Below are 25,208 nucleotides of genomic sequence, written 5' to 3' on the forward strand. Positions count from 1 at the left end.
GCCAGACAGGCTGCTCTGACCGCTTTACAAACTACTGATCTACCACATACCCAAAGTACAGAGAATAGTCTGAAAAAGAGCAAATACCCAGTGAGCAGGAGCGGATCTAGAGGGGTGGAATGTGCCACCCTAAAATGATATCTTCCCACCCCTAGTGCCACCCTAGTTTTGCATATGACGGTGGTGTTTATTATAATAATATAGCATTAACACTTTGAGCCTAGCTACAGTTAACACTGAATATAAATTCTAAAATTGAATATATTCCATAGTGTTACTGCACCTCCACCATTAACAAATGGTTCAGCCCATAGCGTGGCCTGGCTTTACTTCTTGTTTTCAGTAACACCCGATGCCTATGATTGTGCCAGAGCACATTTTGAATCAGCACCATGGGCATTTCAGATGTCATACAGGTTGTTGGTTGTCACACTCTGGAAATGCATTGAAGGTGAGTGTTATTAACCCTCTGGGGTCAACAGACACGCTGCACCTGCAAATCACATGACTGATTTAAACTGAAACAGCAACACCCTGCAGCCAGGCTGAGTCTCTTTTTCAGCTTGTGTTGAAAGTTTGAACTTCAAAGTATACACCGGTTGTTAAAGTTTAATGACCCAACAAATCGTGAAAAATTAGGTTTAAATTTTTGTTCATGACAGTGCAGATTTCTGTCATTTTGTGTACATTTAAGCATGTAACAATTTGATTTTTTCTAACAAAAAAGTGTGAAACTTAAGTTAGGCTTGTGTTTGTAAATGAACCGCCCCATGTTGTGTAGCTTTCCGGATTTTATAGCTTAAATGTATAATTATGTGGGCTACAGAAAATAATTAAGTTATAGGCTATATTTATATGAAATGTGTATACTTCATTTGAATCATTTTAACTATATGCAATACCTGCATATGTGGTTTTTTTTAAAAGGCTTTGATTTTGCCACCCCATTTGATTTCCATGCCACCCCAAGAAAACTTTTTTACCTCCGCCCCTGCCAGTGAGCTTCACTTCTCTGTGTGAAAATGCCTCATTTGATGCCTGAAATTAGAGGAGAATGGCCAGACTGCTTAGAGCTGACAGGAAGGCAACAATAAATCACTTTCTACGAGCAAGGTGTGCAGAAGAGCATCTTTGAATGCACAACGCATTGAAACTTGAAGCCGATGGCCTACAGCAGCAGAAGACCACACTGGTTGCCACTCCTGTCAGCTGGAACAGGAAACTGAGGTTGCAGTTTGTAGCAGCTTTGAAGGAAAAAGAAGGGATCTAACCTGGTACAAGCAAGATGTAGAATATGGACACCTCCAGTAAATACATCCATAAAATCAGAACCAAATGCCACTAATTTAAAGTTTACTGAGCACTTATTACATGTTTACCATCTTTGTAACTGTGTTATTAATAAATAGTGTATACTAGTCAGGTTGAGGGCAGGCTGCATCATTTTAGAAAACTGTTGAGTCTAACGTGACAGACTGTCTGTTCTCACTGTAACAATGTGCAAGATGCCCAAAGAGAAGAAACCATTCCGGTATCATTTCAGTAGTGGATCTGTGAGGCCAGTATTTTTCTTATTATGGATGTATAAGAAATCCAAGAAAGAGGCAAAAATATGCTCAGACTATAACACTACAATAGTCTCTGTCTTCCTGTGGGTAATATGAAGTGAGGGGCGCTTCCTCGTCCAGAAATAGACCGAGGCAGAGAAATAGCTGCTGGCTGTGCTGGAGTCCAAGCGCTGGTCACGAGTCTGCCTGAAGAAAAAAAACCCTCCAGAGTTAAAAATAAAAAGGTACAAAGAGAAATAAACGGGCCCGGTACCGGCAGTCGGATCTAACGCGAGCTTACCCTGGGATTCCGGGGGCGGGGATTGACGTCACGTTCTCTTTAAACACTGCTCAGCGCAATACGATCTCTGCCCGTCAGCTTCTGTGAGAGAGCTTCTTTGACGCGGAGAGAAACACGGAGAGCCGTGCGAGCGGAGCTGGGGCTTGACAGCAGAGACAGCCATCAGACACGGAGTAAAATATCTGAACGAGCCCATCACGGACACCGGAGACGCTCTCCTGCTGTCAGGAGGCTCAAGTTTCGGGTTTTTTTTTTTTTTTGTTCTGTTTTTATTGGGAAAGGAAACGACAGAGACCGACAGGGATTATAGGACTGTAGCTGCTCTGCGCTCTGCCGGCTGCTCGAGTTTCTATGCACACTCGGAGCTCTAAACTTCCAAACACAGCGAGTGTAAAAGGCTGCTGTGACTGACAGCGAGGACCCGGATACTTCATTCATTTTTCATTCAACATTTCATTTGCCTTCTGTTGCGACTGTTGGAAGCTCTACTGTGACCGGTGAGTGCCGGGGCTGGTGGGAGGAGGAGGGGGGATTTAAAAGTCCAGGCGACTTTGTTTTGGTTGTAATGAGGGTGGGTTTTGGGGGGTGAAAAGAAAGTTTACTATGAAATGGCCTCGTGTAGCATCACTGGGCGATACCATAGCCGTGCTGTCATGTTCGATCACTGATCGATTGATTGATTCGGAACAATGAGCGCATTATCGGAACTGGCTGAGTGGAACCGTCGATCGTGTGTAATCGATGAGGTGGGGGAATTTCGCTGTGTTTTTCTCAACCACAGGCGGCTCCCTTTAATCCCACGCGTGTAGGCTGGGTCTCAGTTCGCCGAATTGTTTTCATCATATTCGCGTTTGAGCGTCTTTACCGGACCCGGTTAATTATTCGGCGCACGTGGGCTTATTTCTGCTAAATTGGTGATTAGATGTGAATCTGCGGATTTTTTGTTGTTGTTGTTGTTGTTTTGTTTGTTTGTACTTAACACGAAACCTAGTTCCCCAACTTTTGTCCTGAAGCTAGTCTGTGCGTGCCGACAGTGTGTGATGACAGCTCCATCCACGGCAACGCGACCACGGTCCTAGTTCCGTTTCGCGTTGCCTTGAAAACTCATGATCATGCCGTGGCTGGAAAAGGGGAAGGGGAGTTAGAGGACAGAAAACTGCTTGTGTAATGAGATCTCACGCCATTGTGTGTCTGTGTGTAGGAGAGGGGGGTGGGCAGGATCACCGAGGTCGGATAGCTGCCTCCCCCAACCCCCAAAATCACCCTCCAGTCATAGTTACGCACACAAAGAGCTGGATTGAAAGGAAGTGATTTGCATCACCTCTGCTTCTTTTTTTCTGAGGGGATGGGTGCTGACCTTTAAGTCTGAGTTTCAGGGTCAGATAGTCCACTAAAGTCTCTCTGCGTCTGACCCGTGCGTATACGTGCGCCTTGGCCGCCTTACATCAAAATAACGACCCAGTTAACTCGTTTGGAGGAGTGGTTGTAAGCGTTTGAAGTATCATAATGAGCTATTGCATCACCACCCACAGACTTTACACACTTTTTTTTAGTCGGGAGAAGGTAGTTGGTGAGAATTTGTGGCTGGTCATGTCGCTCATTTGTCATTTTATTGCCCGCAATAAACGAGGGGAGATCAGAAAGAAGAGGAGCGTGCTGGCAGGGGATCGCTGAGAAAACAAAAACGAATCCCTTTGAAGGTTCATTTCCGATCGATCAGATCGATTGGCATGGAAACGGCAGCGTGTTTTGTCTCACCTTTTCATGTCGGGGTAGTAAAAGAAAGTTAAAGCTCCACCTCGCTTCTGACACGCTGCGCCGACTGTGTGCTGATGCTTCAGCTTAAGCCCCGCCCCCTTTCTCCAGCGATCTCAACAGGAGTGCGTGTGTATGTGTGAATGAACAATCGCCGCCCATTTTACTATGACTTGATGACGAACATGGACGATTGTTAAAGCGATATACACGCGTCAGGAAACAGACGTGACAGTGGAAAGAAAGCTGTTGGCTCAACAGCAGTGGTTGAGTCATTAAAACCTCAGTAAGAAGAGCAAATTATTAGAGCTTTTCACCCAGTCCCACCCACAGCACTCTCCCTTTTCTCCATACATAACCCTGATACAGATGTAACTAGTTCACTATGATTTTTTTCCTTTGTATATGTGCCTGCCATTCAAAATGGGTCAGTAGGCTGGCTTGAAGTGATTACTCAGCTACTCCTGCCAGTTAACACTGATCAAACAAGAGCTCTCAGCGTGTGTGTCTGTGTCAGATGGTGGGTGCTGCGCATCAACCATTTTTTGTCACCCGTTACATAAAACGAATATAATCAAGTTGCAAGTGTTTCAGAGTGAAACTGTTGAGGTCAGTGATCGAATGTGGCAGCAAAGCATCTGTGTGACACCACAACGTTGAAACCATTCCAGTAAAGGGTGCAGTTTCTCTTTCATAGAGCAACGCAGAACGAGAGAGGTGGAGTAAAAAGTAAAAGAGGAGGTGAGAGAGGGGTTTGTGTGTGTGTTTTCAGAACAACATCTCCTCTGCCGATGATCAGTTTGTCAAACACACCCCAACAGTTCAGCCGATTAAATCTAGACTTGCTCCATGTGCTGGCTGACACATTTGTTGGGAAACCAGTTGAGGAATTTGCCCATCGTTTCATTTCAACGTTTAAAGGAAGGCATCCTGTTCACCTCAACTGACCCCACCCACCCCCTCTATCTAATAAACATGATGACATCACATATAGCAGCGGGGGGTTTTTTGCACAGAGCTAATTTTCAGTGCATGAGCTGATCGTCTGTCCATGCAGCGTTTTTAAAAAGTGCACGCTGATAAGGATTTACTGACTGAAGGAAGAAGGGCTTTAAGACTTTGCTGTGGGACCAGCTGGAGGCAATATCTTAGTCAGGCAAGTGTGGAATTCCACTATGCCTTCAGAGACAGACTGCTGTGGATCAAGGTCTGCCAAAATTGGCAGCGGGGGCCCAAAAACAACAACCATATTGTGTTCTGTAGGGTCCAGCATATGGTAAAAATTATTATGCATGTCTGTCGGGTATGAAAGAGAGCTGAAAAAGTCAGATAAAATATGAGCTTTAAATGAGGCAAAATTACAATAATTGGCAGTAAAACAGCAAAAAACTGGAAAAGACACAACTGAACTTGCATGCGTATGCCAGCGGCACTTTATGGACAATAATTGGCTTTTTAGCTTTTGAAATATGGCATCACAGAAGCGTGTATGGATGAATTCATTATCCCTGCTACTTCTTTCTCATTAGTTTCTACAAACCAGCGGGGCTCTGGTATATCACCGGCCACACACAAACCATGGACATCGATCATTTGCTGTACCGGACATTTATATTACGCCGTGATGTGATCTGAGGGCACTTGGAAAAAAATAGATCCTCTGTTTAATACATTTCGCAATCTTAAGGAGTGAACTGAAAAGGGGGATGGGGGTTCTATTTATTTATTTAATTTTTACATGAGCAGGCAGGGATTCAGATGGACCACACTAATGTAAAACACTTTTACGTTAGTTTTTAGCATTTGCAGAGTTGAAAGCTTTTCTACAGGAGAAAGGGGGTGTTCCTGTTCTACTACTATTTTAAAGCCAGTGAGAGTGAGGAGAAAGTTTTCTCTCTGAGTTCAGTTTCTGTTATCTCTGGCCATTTGCCATCAGCGATGATGCCACAGTGGAAGGGCTGTGTTTGAACCTACAGTGTGTGTGTGTGTGTGTGTGTGTATGTGACTCATAGCTAAAGTTAAACAGGCTCTCACAACTTGGAAAGAATTTTCTTCCTTCCTTTGGTACCTCGCCTCACCTCCTGTGACTGCATTTAACCACGTCCGCCACGCTGGGAGAATAGCTGATAAGTCAGCCGGTGAGTAGGGAGATTCATGAAGGGGAAAAAACCCCTACAAGATCAGCAGCTGTGGTATTTGGAGAATCTATAAACAGGCCTTGGATGTTCTCTGGTCTAAACGAACAAACGTCATAACAAAGCTGCTCTGCCTGTGTCACGGTTGTTCTGATAAAGTCAAAATGATCGTAATTACACCCACTGTAAAAACAACGGCGTGCTGACCATCTGCACACATGCTGTCATTATCTCTGGTTTGCTATAACTCTCTCTCTCTCTCTCACACACATACATGTCGGGTATTCATGTCTTGCTGGGACATCTAATTGACATAATGCCACTTACTCTAACCATAACCCTGGCACTAAAACCACATTTTGAGTCTCAAAAATGCCTTCAAACTCGTGGGAACTGGGATTTTGGTCCCCACAAGGATATGAATACACATGCACACACACATTGCTGAGTGTTATTCACGCACACAGACTGCCAGTGAAACATAATGTGAGTCCAGTGAGGAAGAGGAAGGGGATGGTGTGAGGTCAAGTCTGCCTTGTGTTTCAGGAAACATGTTGATTCGTAAAGTCCTCTCATAAACCCCGTCTGTCTATGTCAGACTCTCCAGCTTACTTCAATAACTGTTGGTTAAGACGCAGCCAGTTCCCCTGGTGACTGTTGCCAAGGAAGCAGTCTCTCGTCTTGTTTAGTGTATTTCTGAGCGTCTGTGTGTTTGAGTGTGTCAGCCCTGGATGTGGACTAGACGTACCTGGAGAATGAGAGAGCAGCGTATGGGGGGGGGGGGGGGGGGGGGGATTTTTTAGACTTTTTTCACACGTGCAGTTGTGTTTGTCCAGAGCTTTTCTTACACAGGTTATGGAAAAGCCTCACTCAAGAGAAGCAGAAAGAGAAGTTGGGGGACTTCTGAGGTTGCTCATGTGCGAGAATCGAGCCGCCGTCGTTTCTAAGATTTCGGCTTTGTCCTTCAGAGGTGTTGAGTCATCCCTCTTTTTTTTGGTGTTTCTTGGTTTTTTTTCCGATTCTCCGCCGACATGCACAGAAGTCTGTAGTTTCCTCTGAAACTCTAGAGTTTCTGTGAAAAAGAAGCCGAAAAGTACAAGTGACACAGACGCCCATTCTCCCATCATCTGTTTGTCACTTTTACCAGAAGCCTGAGAGCGCGATCAGGCTTTTCACTTGAGCAGCAGATCAGAGTAAATCTCTTTTGAAGTCAGTTATGTCGCTTGTTTTTGTTGAAGTGGCTGGTGTGAGTCATGAGTTGGACACACGTGCCGTCGCACAGGATGACTGTGTGTCTGAGGTGTATTTTTAGGAACCTGCAGTGGCGAGCTGACCCTGCTTATTTCACATCTGCAGAGGCTCGTATTAGTCACATAAGACAGTCATTTATTGCACACACTCTAAAACGCTCCGAGTTATCTTTTTAACAGGAAGCCTCATGGTTTTTAAAAAGAACCAAAACCCTTCCCCAAAGCTCGATTTTTCTCCCTCACACATTTATACACACGCCCCCTCAGGGAGGCCCACTTCCTGTGGTTGTGACGACAGTTTCCTCTCCCCTTAGAGCTCTCTTCCTCTTTTCTTTAAACGTCACTTACACACAAGTGCAACTGGTCTCTTTTGTATGATTTGTGTACCACTGTAACCCAGTCGTAAGTTGTCAGTCACAGCCCGGATGTCACAGGAAAATAAAAGAACCTCTTGTTTTCTTCCTTCCTTTCTTTTCTTTTTTTCCCACCTACACACTCCTGTTGCAATTTGTGCTTCTTTTTCCACCAAGAGACAAAAACCTAGTCAAACTGTAATCATCTCTCATCTCCTGAATGAGGTCAGGGCGGTTGTCAAGACCACCAAAATTAATGGAAAAAGTAGCGTTGAGGAGCCGAACAACAAACTGACAGGCTGACCACTGACAGCCAGAACGAGATAATGATTCGTTTGTGGTTGCTGCTAACCTGATGATTGTCCCTGTTGTTTTCTAAATGTTTAAATTGGAAGCAACTTCAAGCCAACACAGTTTAAATATGAAGACTTTGCCTCCACAGATGCTCCTACGGCCTCTCTGTCACGGCCTCAATGTCGAGCAGATGTGTGGGAGTACGCACACAAGCTGGAATGAGACGGAGGAAAGCAAATGTGAGCTTTACCTGAATTGTTAAATCCCCTTGCTCTGCACAGGCTTAAGTGAATGAGGGAGTAGGTTAAGGGTCTGCTCAGCGCAGTGTTTTCTCAGTCAAGAGTTGTGTGTGTGTGTGTGTGTGTGTGTTGTTGTTGTGAACTGTCCGAAGGTCAGCTCCTTCTGTTTTTCTGCAGAAACTGTTTGCTTTGCCGTGTCCTCGGCCGAACTGCACTGCCTTGTGTGGGTTGGCTGGTACATCATCTTCTAATTCTGTGTGTGTGTAAAGATGCAGACGTGATAAAGTTAGCCCACATCATCATCATCTTGGAACAGCATGCACTGACGTTAGTGCACGCACAAACAAATAAATACACACGTACATGTAGACACAGGAATCCTGGCAACGGGGCGGGGGAGGACGGATGCAGGGGCTATGTGTGTGTGTGTGAGAGAGAGAGAGAGAGAGAAATGCACGGTGTTTCCTCCAGAACACGATCTCTATCTGGGACTGATTATGTAATGGCCAAGTGGAGTAAAGCTGCGGGAGGAAGGAACAAGAAGAGAGAGAAGACCATGCATGGCCTTGCCGCCATGCTTGATGGGAGACTAACTGCTGCCAGAGCTCTTCTCTAACTCGTTTTTTTCTATTATCTGCCACTTCTCCCAGTTTTATCTGGTCATTTCTTATCAGAATGGCTCTGCAGTGAATTTACTCAGACAGTAAAATGCTCTCCAGCTGCCTGCTTTTACCTCGTCAAGCCCTCGTCCTTGGTCATTGCTCATATTCCTGTTCCAGCAGCCTCGTGTGCTTTCCTCAGACAAACAAGTCTGCAAACAAGTAAACTCTAAAGTGTCACACAGATGAATATTTTTGCAGTGGACGTCGTCACCAGCGTCTTTTTTCGTTTTTTCTCACGGCCTCACCGCGGTTGTCTGGGACAGAGGCAAAAAGGGATGACTGTGAATAAATGGCAGGCTATGGCACAGAGACGGATCTCATGTAATGATTTAATTTAAACTGTTTATTCCCCTTAGCGCTCATTGGCGACGAAGCAGGCTTCCCTGTGCACAGCCACAAGCATGTGACTTTGGGCCGTGCCATGAAATTGCTTCGCTTGTCAGATCCCACAGAGAGACGTTTCATTAACTGTCTGACTTCCTGGGTGTAATGGTTGTCTGACAGCCGACGGCACAGCGTTGCTCTGTTCCGCTCGACCCCTGGGCTGCTGTTTCGGGGACATTAACTAACTTTCCTACGATAACCAGGGCGTTGACAGGAACACGTCTTTGATGGTCGGGGGGCCGGGGGGGGATTCCACTTCCACAAGATGTACTCTGGAGGGGATTTTTGATTGAACAATAAATTATGTCACGAGGGATAGTTTTATCAGCTGTGTATGACAGATGCAGATGTTCTCAAAGTGCTTTCACTTCTTTTACCGTAGATACCGCAGTAGTTTTTGTTTGCTGTGGTTAGAGCAAAATAAAATTGAAAGCAAGTAGCAATCGCACTAACACCTGCAGCGTTTGAAGGTTTAAATTTAAACTTGAAGTACTTCCTGTCTTTCTTTGGCTTCTTCGGCAGCAGAACGTTCCATTTGGGTGAACCAGTTACGGATTAATCAGTCTGAACATTTTCATAGAATTTTCCTCATCATTTCTCCTGAAGTTGCGGTTTACTAGTTTGATCATTCTTTCGGCCACGAAACCCCCTACCGAACATCTCATCGGCACATCCTGCGTATTTATCTGAACGTGCACTCACGTACTGATCGCCCAAGCGTCACTCTTCTAAGGAAGCAGAAATGACATCACACGGTCAGAGAAATTCCCACTGTTGTTACTTCTGCAGTGGTGCAGAAACGCCCCCGGTCACCTGACTGTAAGTGGTGTCCCAGAGGGGCGGAGTTTCAGGCCCAGCGGTTTGGGGTAAGCCGTCTTCCAGGCGAGCTGAGTCATCGGGGGTTCCCCCAAAAAATAACCTGTGTAATGCTCACGCTCACTCTCACTGCTTCTCCTCTCCTACACCATACTCTTACCCATAGGTGCTATAACCACATTTCATTGCTTTGGTATAATCTGATAGAACCCGAGCTGCTCTTGAACAAGTTTCTACCGCCTGTGTGTACGATCTCATTACAGAGTACTGAGTTTCTAACACTGTGCTGCTGAGTAGCAATGTGATAGCCAGGGTAGATGGCTGTTTGGTCACACACACACCCTCTATAAAAGTAGTAATTACAACCTGGCCACCGTGTCCCCATTTGCTCTCAAAAGAAGTCACAGATGATCTCTAGCTGTATTTTTGTTTGTCTTTCTTCTGATTTAAACCTTTCTACTTTCACCACAATGCAGTTTTATTACATTTTGCCAGTGCTATGTTTTCCATGTGATGGTTGACTGAGTTTATGGGCTTTTGCTGTTAGAGTTAGACGGCCCTCTTACTTGCCAGCACGAGTGAATGAGCAAGAGTTCTTCACTCCCATTTTATCACTCTTCCATGCATCACCTGAACAGTGAGGAAGGATGAGGATGATGCAGGTGGCGATGATGCACTGAAGCAAAAGAGAGAAGCGGCGGGGTAAAGAGCTTCTCAGTCGATGCTGAGAGAACCTTGACTCAGTCTCGTGCTTTGAGACTGAGACACTAACTCAGAGTGTTGTTTACCCTGGTCGTGTTGTTGTTGTTGTTTTTCTCCCTGACATGCTGACATTTTTCCCTTCTCTGTGTTTCAGGATTGAGGAGACCCCGGAAGAAATGATTGGCAGCTGAAGCTGAGACTTAACACAACTGTGAATCAATAACTCGGTGCTACTCTAAAGGTGCGCACAGCGTGAGTGTTTGTATCGCTTTCCTTTAAAGCATGTCGAGTGCAGTCCTGACAGTTAACGCCGGCCTATCTTCACATAGCAGCGGCGTCTGGCGGATCGTGATCCCTCGGCCCTTGAGGGTGGTGTTCATGTGTCAGTGAACAGCAACCCTCCTCGCGAGCTAAAAGTGTACAGTGTTTGAAGTATCCTCTGCTGGGCTTTATATAGAGCCCGTGATCCAGTGTTAGTGGGAGGAAGAAAAGGAAGGGAAGATGAACTGGTGGGAGGAAGTACTGCGTACGTCCAGAGCTAATTCTGGAAAAACTAGTGGAAGAGTGCTATGCTGAGCAAGGCAAATGAATCATAACCCTCGTGTGCATGTCTGTTACTCTCCCACTGATGAATTATGCAGCACATTTCAGTCATAGCACTGCAGTTTATAAAACATCTCTGTACTTATGTTAGGCCCAGACAGGGACAGAAATATCCACCTTAAATGTATTATTTACATATATGTCTTATATTACATTGATATTATATTGAATATAATGATAAAGATGAATCTGGGTATTGTTCTTGAAAGATTAACCTTTTAATCTCGTGTTAAATGGATGACAGAATGGGGGATTTTTAACTACTTAACATGTTACATGTAGATATTTAGTTAGCCTAGTTTCTAACGGCGGTCATGAACGTGCAGGTTTAAACCTCCCTCTCAGGTTTTGTCTCGGGTCTCTTTTGTTGTCAGTATTGAATCTCTGTGCTTTGAAACACACACTTCTTCTTTTCATCCCGACACCTTCGGTCTTTTGTGCCGTGTGTGTCCGGTGTTTCTGAAAGCAGGGAGGGGGAGAGAGAGTTGTCTCTCAGCTTCTTTCATGTGTTTTCCCCTCAACCATCTCCTTTGTGTCATTTGTGTGTTTGTGGGAAGGTGCGTGGGCGTTTTCGTGGCACCATTCCCACTCTGCACTCCACCTCCCTCCCTCCATCCCTTCCCTCTTCTCCTTAATCTATCCTTCCCATCCTGTTCAGACCGTCTGTTGCCGCTGCCCCCCCTCTTCCTCTTCATCACGCCTGCCGTAATGAGATTAAACCTTAGTGTATCCACTGGGCGCACGCGCACTTTATACACACACACAACTGCAGTACACACACAATCATCCACTTAAAAGAGAGCGCACTATTCTCTCTCTCATGCACTAAAACAGCACAGGCCTGCCATCACTGTGCAGCTTGCACACTTGGACCGCTTCCACTTGCGTCGCGTCCAACATCACACAGTTGGCGTGAGACCAAAGCCTCTCACTCTTAGTCTTTCCCTCTGTCTCTGGCTATCAGGAGGCTCATGGTAAGGATTACAGTAACCCCAGGTCTGTCCTCAGAGGTGAGCTCCCTGCTGAGCCATCTGGGCTTCAGAAGTAATCAGATTCCACACCGACTAGTTTACTGCTGCCTCCTACAGGCTGAGTTATGCATAGCAGCCGTCATCAGACAAGTTATAAATGTAACTTTCTTCAGGAAATGTTCTTGACAGAAGCAGAGGAGATGCTGGCAAGCTGTCCATCTCTCTCATTCACTTACTTCCAAACACACACACCAGCTTGTCCACACAATAAAATAAAAGACCTGATGGGTTTTTCTGTTTTTAAAGTCTCTGACTCCCCTCTCATAATGATTCTCTTGGTCCTTTCTTTCTGCAGGCAGTTGGCTTTTAGGCTCCTGGTGCTGAAGATAGAGGTGTCAGACCTCCACATATTCTCAGTGTTGGAGTGAGGCCCTCTCTGAGCTGCAGTGGAGGGCTTCACAGATACAGCTAGTCTGGTAAGTACTTTTGTTTATGCAGCAAGGAATTTGATGGATCTGTCACAAATCCGCCACGAGAACTAAAAACTATGAAGTTTTTTTTATGAAAATTAAAACATATTGACTGGACCAGTTATTTGTAAAATCTGCATCGTAAAGCACGGCAGCTGCTCTTCGTCCAAAGATGTTTTTCTGTTTTCTCTCTATGAGCGTATCTGTGTGTTAATTGTGTGACTGTACAACTAAACATGCAGGCTGGATGCATCACCCAGTAGAGCAGTTTGGCGGGCGAGGCACACGGGATTCCTTCCCTCTGGACGAACTCAACCGGGGGCCATGGCCTCCCGTGGGCGGCCGCGCCTGGCAGCCACCTGCCAGGTATGTAGTCATGACAACACAACACCATATTTTTGCAAAACCTCTTTGGTTGCATTGATTCATCAGGTTAATCCTGCTAATAGAAGTTAAAGGCGCTCAATAACTTTGTATCACGTCCTCATCAGGTGTTCACCTACAATGAACCAACACCAGCTACTTCCCCATCTACCTCCTGGACCTATGGGTGGATTAAACCATCACAGCAAATATTTCAGTAATGGGTAAGTCATGAACAAAGACATGGGTGGCGCAACTACTTTTAAAATGCAATAGATTTAGAGAAAGCTACAAGAGGAGTTAATATTGTGATGTCATTCAAAAGTTTCTAATCATTTGTGTGTTTTATACTCCAGGCCGATGCGAGGAAGCGAGAAGCTCGATCTCCCACAGCCAATGTTACCACCTCTGCAGAGGGAGCAGCAGAGACCTCCCCACCATCTTCATCCTCCACCTCATCACAGAGCGTGGGAAATTAGCCAGCTATATGATTCCCACCTTCCTCCTCGAGGACATCCGGTCATGCCCCTGCCCAATGACCTCTCGCTCCGTCTCCATAATGGAGGCTACGGGGGCAGCGGCGGACCTCCGCCTAACCCCCATTTCCCCTCCAGGGGGCCAAACCACATGCTGAAAGTAAGAACAGTGCTGCAGTGTTATTCCATGTCAGCCTTTTGCACTGAGGTTTAATGATTCTCTGCTGATGAACAATAAATCACTCTAAACACTTTCTTTTGTTGGTTTTCTGTCTATTTTAGTTTGGGGGTCCTCAGGAGCCGAATGTTCCCCGGGGTCCACCTTTGCTGGGAGATGACATGTGGGCTCAGGTGCACCAGGTAGGAACTCTCTAATTGGTTAGGATCATGTTTCATCATCGACAAAAACACCCAGCACTCCCTGTTCAGACCAATAAAACACCAGTTCCACTCAAAGCCACTTTTCCCTCCTGGATTTTGCTCTGAATATTTTGATAAAGGGATTCTTTGGACTGACACTGCAATAGTTGCACTAGTTGTCTTCATCAGCAGCAACTAAGATCTTTTTCTTTTTTCTGTGCACAGCAGAGGCCATACCCAGGAAAGATGCAAGGAGGTCAGCTGAAGCGACCAGGCCCTCCGCTGGGTGAACACTCCGTTATCCAACACACGCCTTCACCATCGCTGCACACGCCCTCACAGTCTACAGCAGAGGAGTGTCCCAGCCCCAGCAAAAGGAAAAAGAGTTCAGATCAGGTATTGGACAGTCACAAATATTAAAATCAGCCTCAATCAGTGTCAATTTGTAACCTCGGTTCTTTTTTTCCCCTCCTCAGATCTTTGAGTAGTAAAATATTGTAATGTGCTTTCCCCTGTACAGGTATCTCACCCTGGGCTACAACGTTTCTCTGGTGCTGGCCAATCTTTGCCGCAGCAGCAGTCGTCTGCTCAGCACCACCCTCCAAAGCCCGCCTTCTGGAACCCCATTCACAAGGACAGCAGTGTTCCCTGGCAGCCACAAACCTCAGAGCGCAAGAACCCACAATCACATGAGTTCCAGGTCTGAGCAGGAACAAAATCTCTGCACTGTCTACTTTTTTTTTAGCCCATCTTGGTAAACTTGGTTTGGCCCTTTGTATATTATTCTCATTGTCCTGTTTTTCGTTTTCTTCTTCTCTTGTTTTGTGGCTCAACAGGAAAACAACAAACAAGGTATGGGCAGCTACACCCAGAGGTCCTCTCCTGCATCTTTGGCCCCTTCCAACCTCGCTCCTTTACCCAACTCCCCTCCGGGAAGCTACAACCAGGGATGTGCTCCTAAGATTCAGAAAGACAAGTTACAACCTCAGGCTGTAAACCATCGGTCCCCTCACTCCTCCTACCCCAGTCCTGGCTCCAAACCGGAGAGTGCTCCGCCATCCCAAGCTAAAGAGACTCGTGGTCCTCAGATGCAGAGAGGCCCTCTCATTGGGGGCCAAGGTGGCAGCCAAGCTACCTCTCACACAGCATCAACTCCAACCAGGGGAGACAGAGATCATCACCGACATGCCCAGTCATCACCAGCAAACGTTTCTGCGACCGGCAGCAACAACAGCAGCAGCAGTGTGCCTTACAGCCACTTCCAGCCTCATCCAGGGCTGGTCCACCAGGGTCCTCCTCCTCCACCGCCTCAAGCCAGCAGCACCTCAGTACCTCAGCAACAGCAAAGCGGTCCACATGAGGCCTGGAGATATCAGAGCACGCCCAGCAATCACTCCCTGGTGAGTTCAAGTTATTCATGTGCAGCCTCATTTGAACCATGCTGCAAGAATGAGTTCCTTTAATAAAGGGCAGCAGCACAACGCAGCCACATCAGCTGTTAACACAGTTGTTTTTTGATCACTATTATATTAAGTGACTGAAAAATTCTTTGTCTTCAGGAGTCGGGCAGCTACAGGCCTCCAGGGCTGCTACCTCAGTGCCAGCAGAGCCACAATCAGGTCGTGGATAGTCGGCATCCAGGTTCCTCCCGGCATCAACATCACGTCAGCCCTCCCCTGCCACCTACTCGAACACCTGTCATCACAACCAACCCTCCTATGTCCCAGACCCCCTGCTCTGTCAGCCGCCATAGCAACGGCAGCGGCTCTAATAGAGTTGCTATGGCTGCTTCCTCCGCAGTGGCCACATCTCCCCTGCTGGCTGCTCTGTGAACAATGACAGTACTAGTAACCGCTGGCAAGGAGGAAGGGAGCCAGCCCCACAAACCCCTACCAGTGGCGTCATTAACTCCAAATCTCACAGGGATGCTCTGCAGCAGCCAGGCAATCATCGAGGCCCAGCTCCCACCGCAAACCAGTCTCACCAACACGGAGCTACCAAGTCCCAGCATATGAAGGGGAAAATGGCGTACTATGCTCAGGCTCAACTGGAAAAACCTCCATTTTCCTCCTCATCTTCTCTGTTCTCCTCAGGGCAAAACAGGGCAGGGGACAGTGTGATTACAAACACAGTTTCAAGTCCGCTTTCCAACTCTCCAACTTACTGCCCGGTTTCTCGCTCCACCGTCAGCTCTGCTCCTCAACCATCCAGCCCAGCCCTCCCCTCCAAACAGATGTTCTCTCATCCGCAAACTCCAACCTCTGTCCCTCAATCCATCGAAGAGGCTCTCGACAAACTCGATGCTGAGCTAGAGGGACACATGCAGGCTGAGGAAAGGAGGAAGCTAGAGAGAGAGGAGCAAGAAAGAAAAAGAAGAGAAAAAGAGAGAGAAAAGAGGGAATGGGAAATGAGACAAAAACAGGAAGAGGAGAGGAAGAGGCTAGAGCTGGAAAAGAAGGAAGAGGAGAGGAAAAGAGAGCTGGAGAAGCAGGAGGAGGAGAACAGGAGAAGAGAACAAGAGAGGCAGGAGCAGGAGAGAAGGAAAGAAGAGGAGAGACGGAGAATAGAAGTGGAGCGACTGGAGAAAGAGAGGAAGAGGAGAGAGTGGGAGAAGCAAGAAGAGGAAAGGAAAAGGAGAGAATGGGAGAAGGAAAGGAAGAGGAGAGAGTGGGAGAAGCAAGAAGAGGAAAGGAAAAGGAGGGAGTGGGAGAAGCAGCAGGAGGAGGAGAAAAGGAGGAGGGAAGCAGAAAGGCACGAGCAGGAGAGAAAGAAAAGAGAGCTGGAATGGGAGGAGGAAGAAAAGAAAAAACAAAAAGAGCTAGAGAGAAAAGAGGAAGAGAAAAAAAGGATGGAGAGAAACAGAGACGACAAACTGTGCAGCGCAAAAGGAAAAGAACAGGCTGCTATCGAAAATCTAGAAAGGCTACTCTGTGAAAACACCTCCCCGGTGCCCCCACCTCCTCCCCTCTCTTCTGTCACTGCATCTCCTTCAGGTCTATCTCCACCCAGTGCTCAGGCTTCTCCTCCATACCCCTGGCTAAGCCGTGGTGGTGTACTCCCCTGCCAATCAGGCCAGACACCCGCCGCTGCCGCTGTTGCCGCTCATGTCGAAAGGCTGCGGCCGCCTCCGCTTACACCTCAGACAGACTATGCCAGAGAAAAGCAAAGGCAGAGGGAGATGTGGAGTAACAATGGCGGAATGACATTCAGTCCTTCTTCAACAAACAATACCTCAGGGATGAACCAGCCGGTATACCCCAACAAGCCCCCGGCGATGCAAGCTGCACCCAGCCAATCCAAAGACCCAGCCAGGGAGAGAGACAGCAGCCAACACTCTCTCCCCACGGTGGCACTAAGAGAGCCCCCGAAGCTGTATCACGCCTTTTCTAGAGAAAACCTCCCACCACTGTCCTCCACCTCCACCGGGGGAATCCTCAACAAGCAGCTGACCAGAGGCGGTTTGGAAATTGCCGACTCTGACAGCGCTCAGTTTGAGGAGGAGTCCTCAGAGTCCACGCTCCTTCCCGACGGTCTGGCTAACATTATGGCCATGCTGGATGAATCCATCAAAAAGGAAGAGGAGCTGTATAACAGTGAAAAGAATGGGCCCGCAGGTCTCATTGACACCTTTTCTCCCAGTGCTGAGCCCAACAAGAACTATCTTTGCGCCCCAGACTTGGTTCCAGCGACCAAACATCAGCCCAGTCACGAAGACCGATCCAACGCCAGTCCTCCTGTGCTCAGCCGCCAAGGCTCTCTGGCATCACCTTGCAGCCGAACATCTTCTCTCAATGAGGACGATGAGGACTATCTTAAACCTTCTCCAAATAATCCTAAACAGCACGTGGACATGCCAATGGGAATAGGGAACACCAATTACCGTCACAGTGACTTGGCTAAACTTTACGGTCTCCCTGAACAGATTAAAAGTGACCCTGATGAGGACGAAGATGAAGAGGATTCCGAGGCCCCATCTTGTTCTCCGCCACCCCAAAGACCCCACCTTCATCAGACGGGTGTTAATAGCATGTTCAAGTCTCTAGCAACTGTCCTAGAGAGCCAGAAGTATGCCTACCGTGGCGGGCCTTTTGGGAGACCTCCTCCATCAGCTCTGGTTGGGGTCAAATATTCCTCTTCGCTGTCACTGGGCCCTGATATCTGCTGCCAGCAGCAAAGCAGTTCTCCAACATCAGATTCAACAAACCCACCATTCAGTCCTGCTGTCCCACCCATAAAGTCCTCTCCTCGTTTTCTACTGGAAGATAAGAAGCTGAAATTAGAGGACTCGGATGTCTGGACAGATGAAGGGGACTCAGAGGAAAGCATCACCTTTATTAAAAAGAAAAGCATTCCTACGATAAAGCCTATTAGGCCGATGAAGGAGGAGCAAGAGTTGACAACCATCTCTGAATCTTCTTTGGCAGAGTTGGGCAAGAGCTGTGAGGTCATGCTTAGCCGACAGTCACTCCATTACAAGAGCTCCTACGAAAAACATGACAGCCAAGGTCAAATGGGGAACAGACACAAACCCGAGAAAGTAAGGGAACACCGAGAGAAAGGCAGAAGCCGAGACAGACAGAGGGACAAAGAAAAGAAGAGAAAGCACGGTCGTAGCAGCAGCAGAAAGCACGAAGATAGAAAGGAAAAGAAAAAGCATAGAGACAAGAAAGATTCTTCTTCATCCACCCATTCCAGTTCCAGCCACAAGCGGCACAAAGATGGCAAGAGCCATAAAGAGAAAGATCGCAGAATCCTAAGTGATCTCAATCTCCAGAGAAAGGAGGGCTCAGAGAAAACCTTTGGTCTCTATGAAACTGAAAAAAGGAAATGCAAGGAAGCATCCAGTACCAGCTCCACAAGTGAAGGCGAGCGTAGAGAATGGACCTCAAGTACGGGAGAAAGATCTTCTGAGCACAAAAAAGGCGAATCTGGATCTTCGTTAGGTTCTACAGATTTAATGAAATTGAAGGCGTTGTCAGATGGGCCACCAAAAGAGCTCAAGATTCGGCTGATCAAAGTGGAGAGCGGCGACAGGGAGACGTTCATTGCCTCAGAGGTGGAGGAAAAAAGGATTCCGCTGAAGGACATTAGCATCAAGAACACTGCAAGTGAGATTATCCGATCCTGCAAGTAAGTGCAAATTAAAAATTGATGTCATGTAATGTCTCACAAGTATTCAAATGAAGCTAAATTAGCAAGTAACAGTTTTGGAATGAACTGTTAGAGAAATGATTGGTGCCTTCATGTTTGCATCTGTCAACCTTTGCCTTTTTTCCTGTTGTAGGGCAGCCAGACTCAAAGGGAAGTTTAAAGAATCCTACTTACTGCCAGCCTTCTCTGTGAAACCCATAATAAGCAGAGAGGAACCAATTCCCAGGGAGAAACTCAACCCTCCTACACCCAGCATCTATGTACGTCACTACGTTTCTAACACACACCTACTGTACACAAATTCTGTGGTGGCCAAAGACTTCACATGGGTTTTCCCAACATACAGAACAGCAAGCAACAAAGGCAAATTGGGGAAATTCTGGACTTTCAGTGTTTTATCACTTAAATATACATTGTTTAAAACAACATGAAGAGATCTATAGACAATACACCAACAATACTCGCGCTACTGAGCGATACCTGTGATTTAATTATGCATAAAAAGAGATTTTGTAACGCGGTAATGTTCTTCTTTGCAGTTGGAAAGCAAGAGGGATGCCTTCTCCCCTGTCCTCCTGCAGTTCTGTACTGACTCCAAGAATCCTGTTACTGTCATCCGAGGACTAGCTGGATCTTTGCGACTCAGTAAGTTCACAGTGGCTTATGTGTAAACAAATATAATGAAACAACATGCAAGTAGACTCTCCCAAATTTTATGAAGAAGAGAAACAGGATTTGGAAAACTTGTACCTAATTTTCCCATTACCTTTTCAGACCTTGGGCTCTTTTCAACAAAATCCCTGGTGGAAGCCAATGCAGATCAGATGGTGGAGGTGAGGACTCAAGTGCAGCAACCTGCCGACGAGAACTGGGACCCTAGTGGCACGGGCCAGACGTGGCCCTGTGAGAGCAGCCGCTCCCACACCACCATCGCCAAGTACGCCCAGTACCAGGCCTCCAGCTTCCAGGAGTCTCTCCAGGTATTTTTTTGATCCAGTGCTATTTACAGAAATTAAAATTGTTAGCTTTATATGGTAATCCTAAAGATTAAAATAGGTGGTGGAGCAAAAAATAAGTCGTGTCAGTGTGGATATAGAACATGTTTTCTCTGTAACCATAACCAATATATGCTAATTACAGCCCTCAATATAACTGAATGTATGCATAAAAGATACCATTAATAGATAGAGTCTGAGTGACAGGGTGGTTTGTTATTAATAAAGCAGTGGCTTTAGTTCCAGTTCAAACTTCAGTTCTAATAACTGTGGAAGCATCTAAAAGACATCCAACAGTGTTGAAACTAATTCTTTCATTTTATGAGCAGAAGTTGAAGGAGCTCATATTCTTTCTTTTTTTTTCCTGAACTGTTAAGAGCAGGTTTGAAACAGCAGCTTGGAACATGATCCCAGAGGTTTAACAATACAGCAAGAGTTATGCAACATGGAGTGCTCCATTACCCCATTCATGTTTTACGCCAGACGGTCTGGACTGTCATGTGTCTGCATTTGTCTTATAAATTTGTTGTCTGTGTTTTCAGGAGGAGAAAGGCAGTGATGAAGAGGATGATGAAGACGATGAGAAGAAGCCACCCAACAGTTCTGAGACTCCCAACAAAGACAGCTCTAAAGAAACTTGCAAGTAAGTGTACTTTTCTATGAAACATTTAACCCAGCTTTTTTGGAGGCACATCAGGGTTTTGTCATTTGTACTAATGCTTCAATATCTTCTTTAGTGGTGAGCAGAAACCAGTTGGGAAAATCATTAAATTTGGCACCAACATTGATCTCTCTGATCCCAAGAGGTGAGTAGCCTAAAACAACTCTTTGTGTCTTTGTGCAGCTAATAATTGTACATTACCTAAGAGAATGGCATTCAAATCTTTTGTCTCTCTGCTCAGGTGGAAGCCTCAGCTTCAGGAGCTGCAGAAGCTTCCAGCATTTATGCGCGTGTCATCCAGCGGAAACATGCTGACCCATGTCGGACACACCATCTTAGGCATGAACAGCGTCCAGCTCTACATGAAGGTCCCAGGGAGCCGAACACCAGGTAAAGGAAACTATGGGCAGCGCAGGTTACTATCTAAATGAGTGATGGAGCTTCAATCACTATTAGCAAAAACATACAATGTTGTGTGTGCTTATTTGACAGGTCACCAGGAGAACAACAACTTTTGCTCAGTGAACATCAATATTGGCCCCGGAGACTGCGAGTGGTTCTGTGTCCATGACAACTATTGGCAGGCCATCAGTGACTTCTGTGAGAAGTGAGTAGCTGGAGACTAACAGTGGATGTGCAGGAGTGTTGTGGTGAGACTGGTTTACAACAGTTGGACACCTTCTACATGTCTGCCTTTAATGTTCTCAGGCACGGAGTGGACTACCTGACAGGGTCCTGGTGGCCAGTCCTGGAGGACCTCTACAACGCCAACATCCCAGTGTACCGCTTCATCCAGCGGCCTGGAGACTTGGTGTGGATTAATGCTGGTACTGTTCACTGGGTTCAGGCTGTGGGCTGGTGCAACAATATTGCCTGGAATGTTGGACCCTTGAATGGTAAGAAGGGCACCATCTAGTGGCCAAATGTATATTCATTCAACTTTTCTTTCTTTTTCTTTTTTTAAGGTAGCATTTCTTGTATTTTTCAATATTGTTTCATGTATATTTACAGGCTACCAGTATCAGCTGGCGCTCGAGAGGTTTGAGTGGAACGAAGTGAAGAAGGTGAAGTCCATTGTCCCCATGATTCATGTGTCCTGGAATGTGGCCCGCACTCTGAAGACCACTGACCCAGACACCTACAAGATGATCAAGTGAGTACAACTGGTTTTTATTGCTTACACACCAAAGTTTAGGCACTTGGTACGTAAATCCACAGCAGCACAAACTAAAAATCTGTTTTAGTGAAAGCAGAAAATATTGCAATGATTTTAAAGTGGTAATCCACAGAAAAACTGCCAGTGAATATTGATATTGATTGCAAACGTGGGTCTCTGCCTTCCTGTCAGACACTGCCTGATGCAGTCCATGAAGCACATCCAGATCCTGCGTGACCAGCTGGTGGCTGAAGGCAAAAAGATTTCCTATCAGAGTCGAGTCAAAGACGAGCCTGCCTACTACTGCAACGAGTGCGATGTGAGTAACCGTCGGCCACCGAGTTCTCTTTTCTGCTAACACAAACTTAAACTTTCGTTGCTTTGTGGCTTCGGTAGTTATCTTCATCTTCATCATCTACAGACCTTTTTTAGGGGTTTTAGAGTGAGTTTGTTATGGCACACAGAATGGCGACTGAGTCTACTGTCTTAACATTACCAGTAAGCTTACAAGCTAGGAAAAATAAGACTTTTTAGTATCATCAAACTCTGAAGCTGTAGATTTGAAAGACGGCTCCTCATCAAAGTTTGACCCCTCTGCTGTTCTTTCCTGTCGCAGGTGGAGGTGTTCAATTTGTTGTTTGTGACGAGTGAGAACAACAGCAGGAAGACGTACGTGGTTCACTGCGAGGACTGCGCACGACGCCGCAACCCCAGCCTGACCAACGTAGTTGTGCTGGAGCAGTACCGCATAGAGGAGCTCATGAACGTATACGATTCCTTCACCCTGGTGAGACTTGACTTTTTAGTGCATAATCCCAGTTCTTTCCTGAAATAACTCGATCGAAAACTTTGACTTTTTAAATTTGTCAGTAATATATCTATTTTTAATCTTTGTTTCTGTGTCTCATCTTTCCAGGCCTCCTCCTCCCGATGACAGAGCTCCCCACGTACATCTCCTCAGCCATAACCAAAACTCCTGCGAGGCAGGACAAAGACAGTTTCACTTTGGTTTTCAACTTACCCATTCATTATTATTTAGCATGATTCTTGCGACTACTGCTACTACTTGCCGAATAGCCAGTTGACTACGTTTACTCATTACTTGTTTACAAAGAGAAAAAAAACCAAGCCGCCAATAAGATACCAGTTTACTCTCAGATGGTGCTTTCAACGAGAACCCCTGGACTCTGTGGTGGTTGACGGGGACAGTTGGTGCTGTCATTGAACAAACTGTGGAGGGTAGTTGATGGTCTCAGCGGCGTGTTTCTGTCAGTACCGGAAAGAACTCTTCTCTTGTCTTGAATATTGAAATTTGTACATGCTGTTTTGAAATTTCTCGTGGGGTGCTGTCTTTTTAAAAATAATTTATTGTTGTTTTGTTTGTTTTTTTTCTAAACTAGATCCGCCTAGATATATACCACATTGGCCTTGTATTTAGAAAAGAGAAAATGGAAAAATACTAATAATAGAGTTATGAACATTTTTCTAAAAGCATTAAGAATTTAAAAATTGTTTGGAATGCTTCAAAAGATACGGGTTATAGCAACTTTGGTTGTTTTTTGTGGGGGGTTGGGGGAGGGGCTCTTGTGTTTTTTTAAACTTTACTTTTTTCAGAAGTTTGAATGTGTTGTAAATTTTGTTTCTATGAGTTCTAGCTTTTGTTTTCTCTGGAGATTAATATTCAGTTGTCACAGGTCGTCAGGTCTTGTTCATTTCTTCACTCTGTGTATGACCTCTCTCTTTAAAAAAAAGAAAAAGTCATTGTCCTCTGGTGTGTGTTTTGTTTGTTCCAATATGCAGACTTCGTATTTCCTGAACTTTTTTTTTTTGGCATTGTACATTTAATTTAAAATGTTTCCTCTATTTATTGGATATTGGCGTTCTCCCTTTTCTGATAGGGTTGTACAATTTTGCTATGTTTTATTCCCTTTGTTTTATGGTGACTGTTTGCTCTGTAAGAACTAAAACATGGAGGCTGTGTCCGACGGAGTGAAGGCTACTGTTTCTCTGGTGCTCGCCTCTCGCCTCCTGTCTTTTCTCTCATGATATATATTAAATTATATCTTTATCTTTAATATAACACCACCTTTCCTGTAGACAATAGGCACACTGCTCACGTAGAGAAGATGACTAATGGAATGCTGTGTTTGTACGCTTATTAAAAAAAAGAACAGAATGACTTTTTTTCCAAAGTCTTTTGAGAAATGGTAATTTTTTTTAATATGTAGGGGGCTTTTAGATGAGATTTTAATGATTTTATGATATCTGTTGAATATGCTAACGGGATAGATGGTGCTAAATGTTCTCTCTGAACAATTTTTCTTTTTTTTGTCTTCTTAAAATGAGAATTCTATTTTTCCTGTTGCAATATTATCTTACACTTTCCTTCTCTTTGTGGTCATTCATTTATAACTGCACTGTTTAGAGAATCCACACAGACATACTTGCAGACATACACACCAAACTGAGCCAGACATGTCTTAAACACTTGTGAATTTGTGACATTACTATGACTATTAATAAACGCTTTTTGATAAATTCAGACTGAGAACAATTTGTCTGAATTTCTTCACCTCTCATCTGACACCGGCATCTTTCGCTCGAGACGCATTTTATAAAACTTGATGTAGAAGTGGAGAAGGGTCAAAGGATGAACCCACTCATTTAGGTTCAGGTGTGCTTTCTGCAATCCAAAATTAATCCATATACAATCAGTATACGGTTGTTAATCAGTTTTAGCTGCTTTGCTGTTGAGATGAAATTAACCTCAGGTGCACTAGAGGGGCAACAATGAGACAACCCTCATTTGGCTAGTGTCAGTGTCACCACTGGTCGCATGAGGTGATATCTGGATCCTATAGAGGTTGCACAGGTTCAATGCATCCAGGATGGTACATCAATACGTGCCATTACAAGAAGGTTTGCTGCGTCTCCCAGCACCATCTAAGCCATAGAAGGTCTTTAACGCATCAGCAGGACTGGTATCTGCTCCTTTGTGCAAGGAGGAACAGGATGAGCACTGCAAAGAACTACAAAATAACATCAACAGGCCACTGGTGTAAATGTCTATGACCAAACAATCAAAAACAGACTTCATGAAAGTGGCCTGAGGCTCTGACGTCCTCTAGTGGGGCCCGTGCTCACTGTCACATGGAGCCCACAGTTTAGCATTTTCCAGAGAATACCAGAATTGGCAGGTCCACCACTGGAGCTCTGTGTACTGAGAGCATTTTTACCCTGAGCACATGTGACAGACATGAAAGGGTCTGGAGAACCTGTGGGAAACATTATGCTGCCTGTCTGAGGCATGTCACAGACCTTTACAGGCTGGGCAACGGGGGCAACAGCTCCCTGACTGCCATTAGGTATCCTTGCAGAGATTGGTCAGACCCTACGCTGGTGCAGTGGGTCCTGGGTTCCTCCTGGTGCACAACAATATCGGGCCTCATGTGACAAGAGTATGCAGGCAGTTCCTGGAGGATGCATTACATACAAACTACTGAGTATTATTTTGAGTTGCTGTGATGAAATTTCTGCAAAATGAACTGACCTGACAGAGATTTT

General features: G+C 45.6%; 1 protein-coding gene and 1 long non-coding RNA gene across 2 annotated transcripts; one reads left to right on the forward strand and one right to left on the reverse strand.

Annotated features, from left to right (window-relative positions):
- Positions 1-1,336: 1,336 nt before the first annotated feature.
- Positions 1,337-2,100, reverse strand: LOC112842887 (uncharacterized). Its single transcript, XR_003214928.1, has 2 exons — positions 1,849-2,100; positions 1,337-1,754 (listed from the first exon to the last, which is right to left on the reverse strand). It is a non-coding gene; the product is annotated as an uncharacterized LOC112842887 (long non-coding RNA).
- On the forward strand, positions 1,926-24,194 carry kdm6ba (lysine (K)-specific demethylase 6B, a). The gene is given in 24 exon segments (NM_001377416.1): positions 1,926-2,345; positions 10,593-10,679; positions 12,368-12,488; positions 12,725-12,848; positions 12,974-13,069; positions 13,202-13,481; positions 13,604-13,681; positions 13,907-14,077; positions 14,202-14,381; positions 14,518-15,081; positions 15,241-15,494; positions 15,497-18,811; positions 18,966-19,092; positions 19,372-19,477; positions 19,607-19,812; positions 20,370-20,470; positions 20,565-20,633; positions 20,730-20,878; positions 20,981-21,095; positions 21,197-21,384; positions 21,500-21,641; positions 21,837-21,963; positions 22,261-22,431; positions 22,561-24,194. Coding segments are annotated over 21 exon segments (6,576 nt in total). The 5' UTR covers positions 1,926-2,345; positions 10,593-10,679; positions 12,368-12,488; positions 12,725-12,729; the 3' UTR covers positions 22,579-24,194.
- The last annotated feature ends 1,014 nt before the right edge of the window (positions 24,195-25,208 follow it).

The sequence above is a fragment of the Oreochromis niloticus genome, linkage group LG3 (genome assembly GCF_001858045.2).
Source record: "Oreochromis niloticus isolate F11D_XX linkage group LG3, O_niloticus_UMD_NMBU, whole genome shotgun sequence".
In the NCBI taxonomy this organism is placed as follows: domain Eukaryota; kingdom Metazoa; phylum Chordata; class Actinopteri; order Cichliformes; family Cichlidae; genus Oreochromis; species Oreochromis niloticus.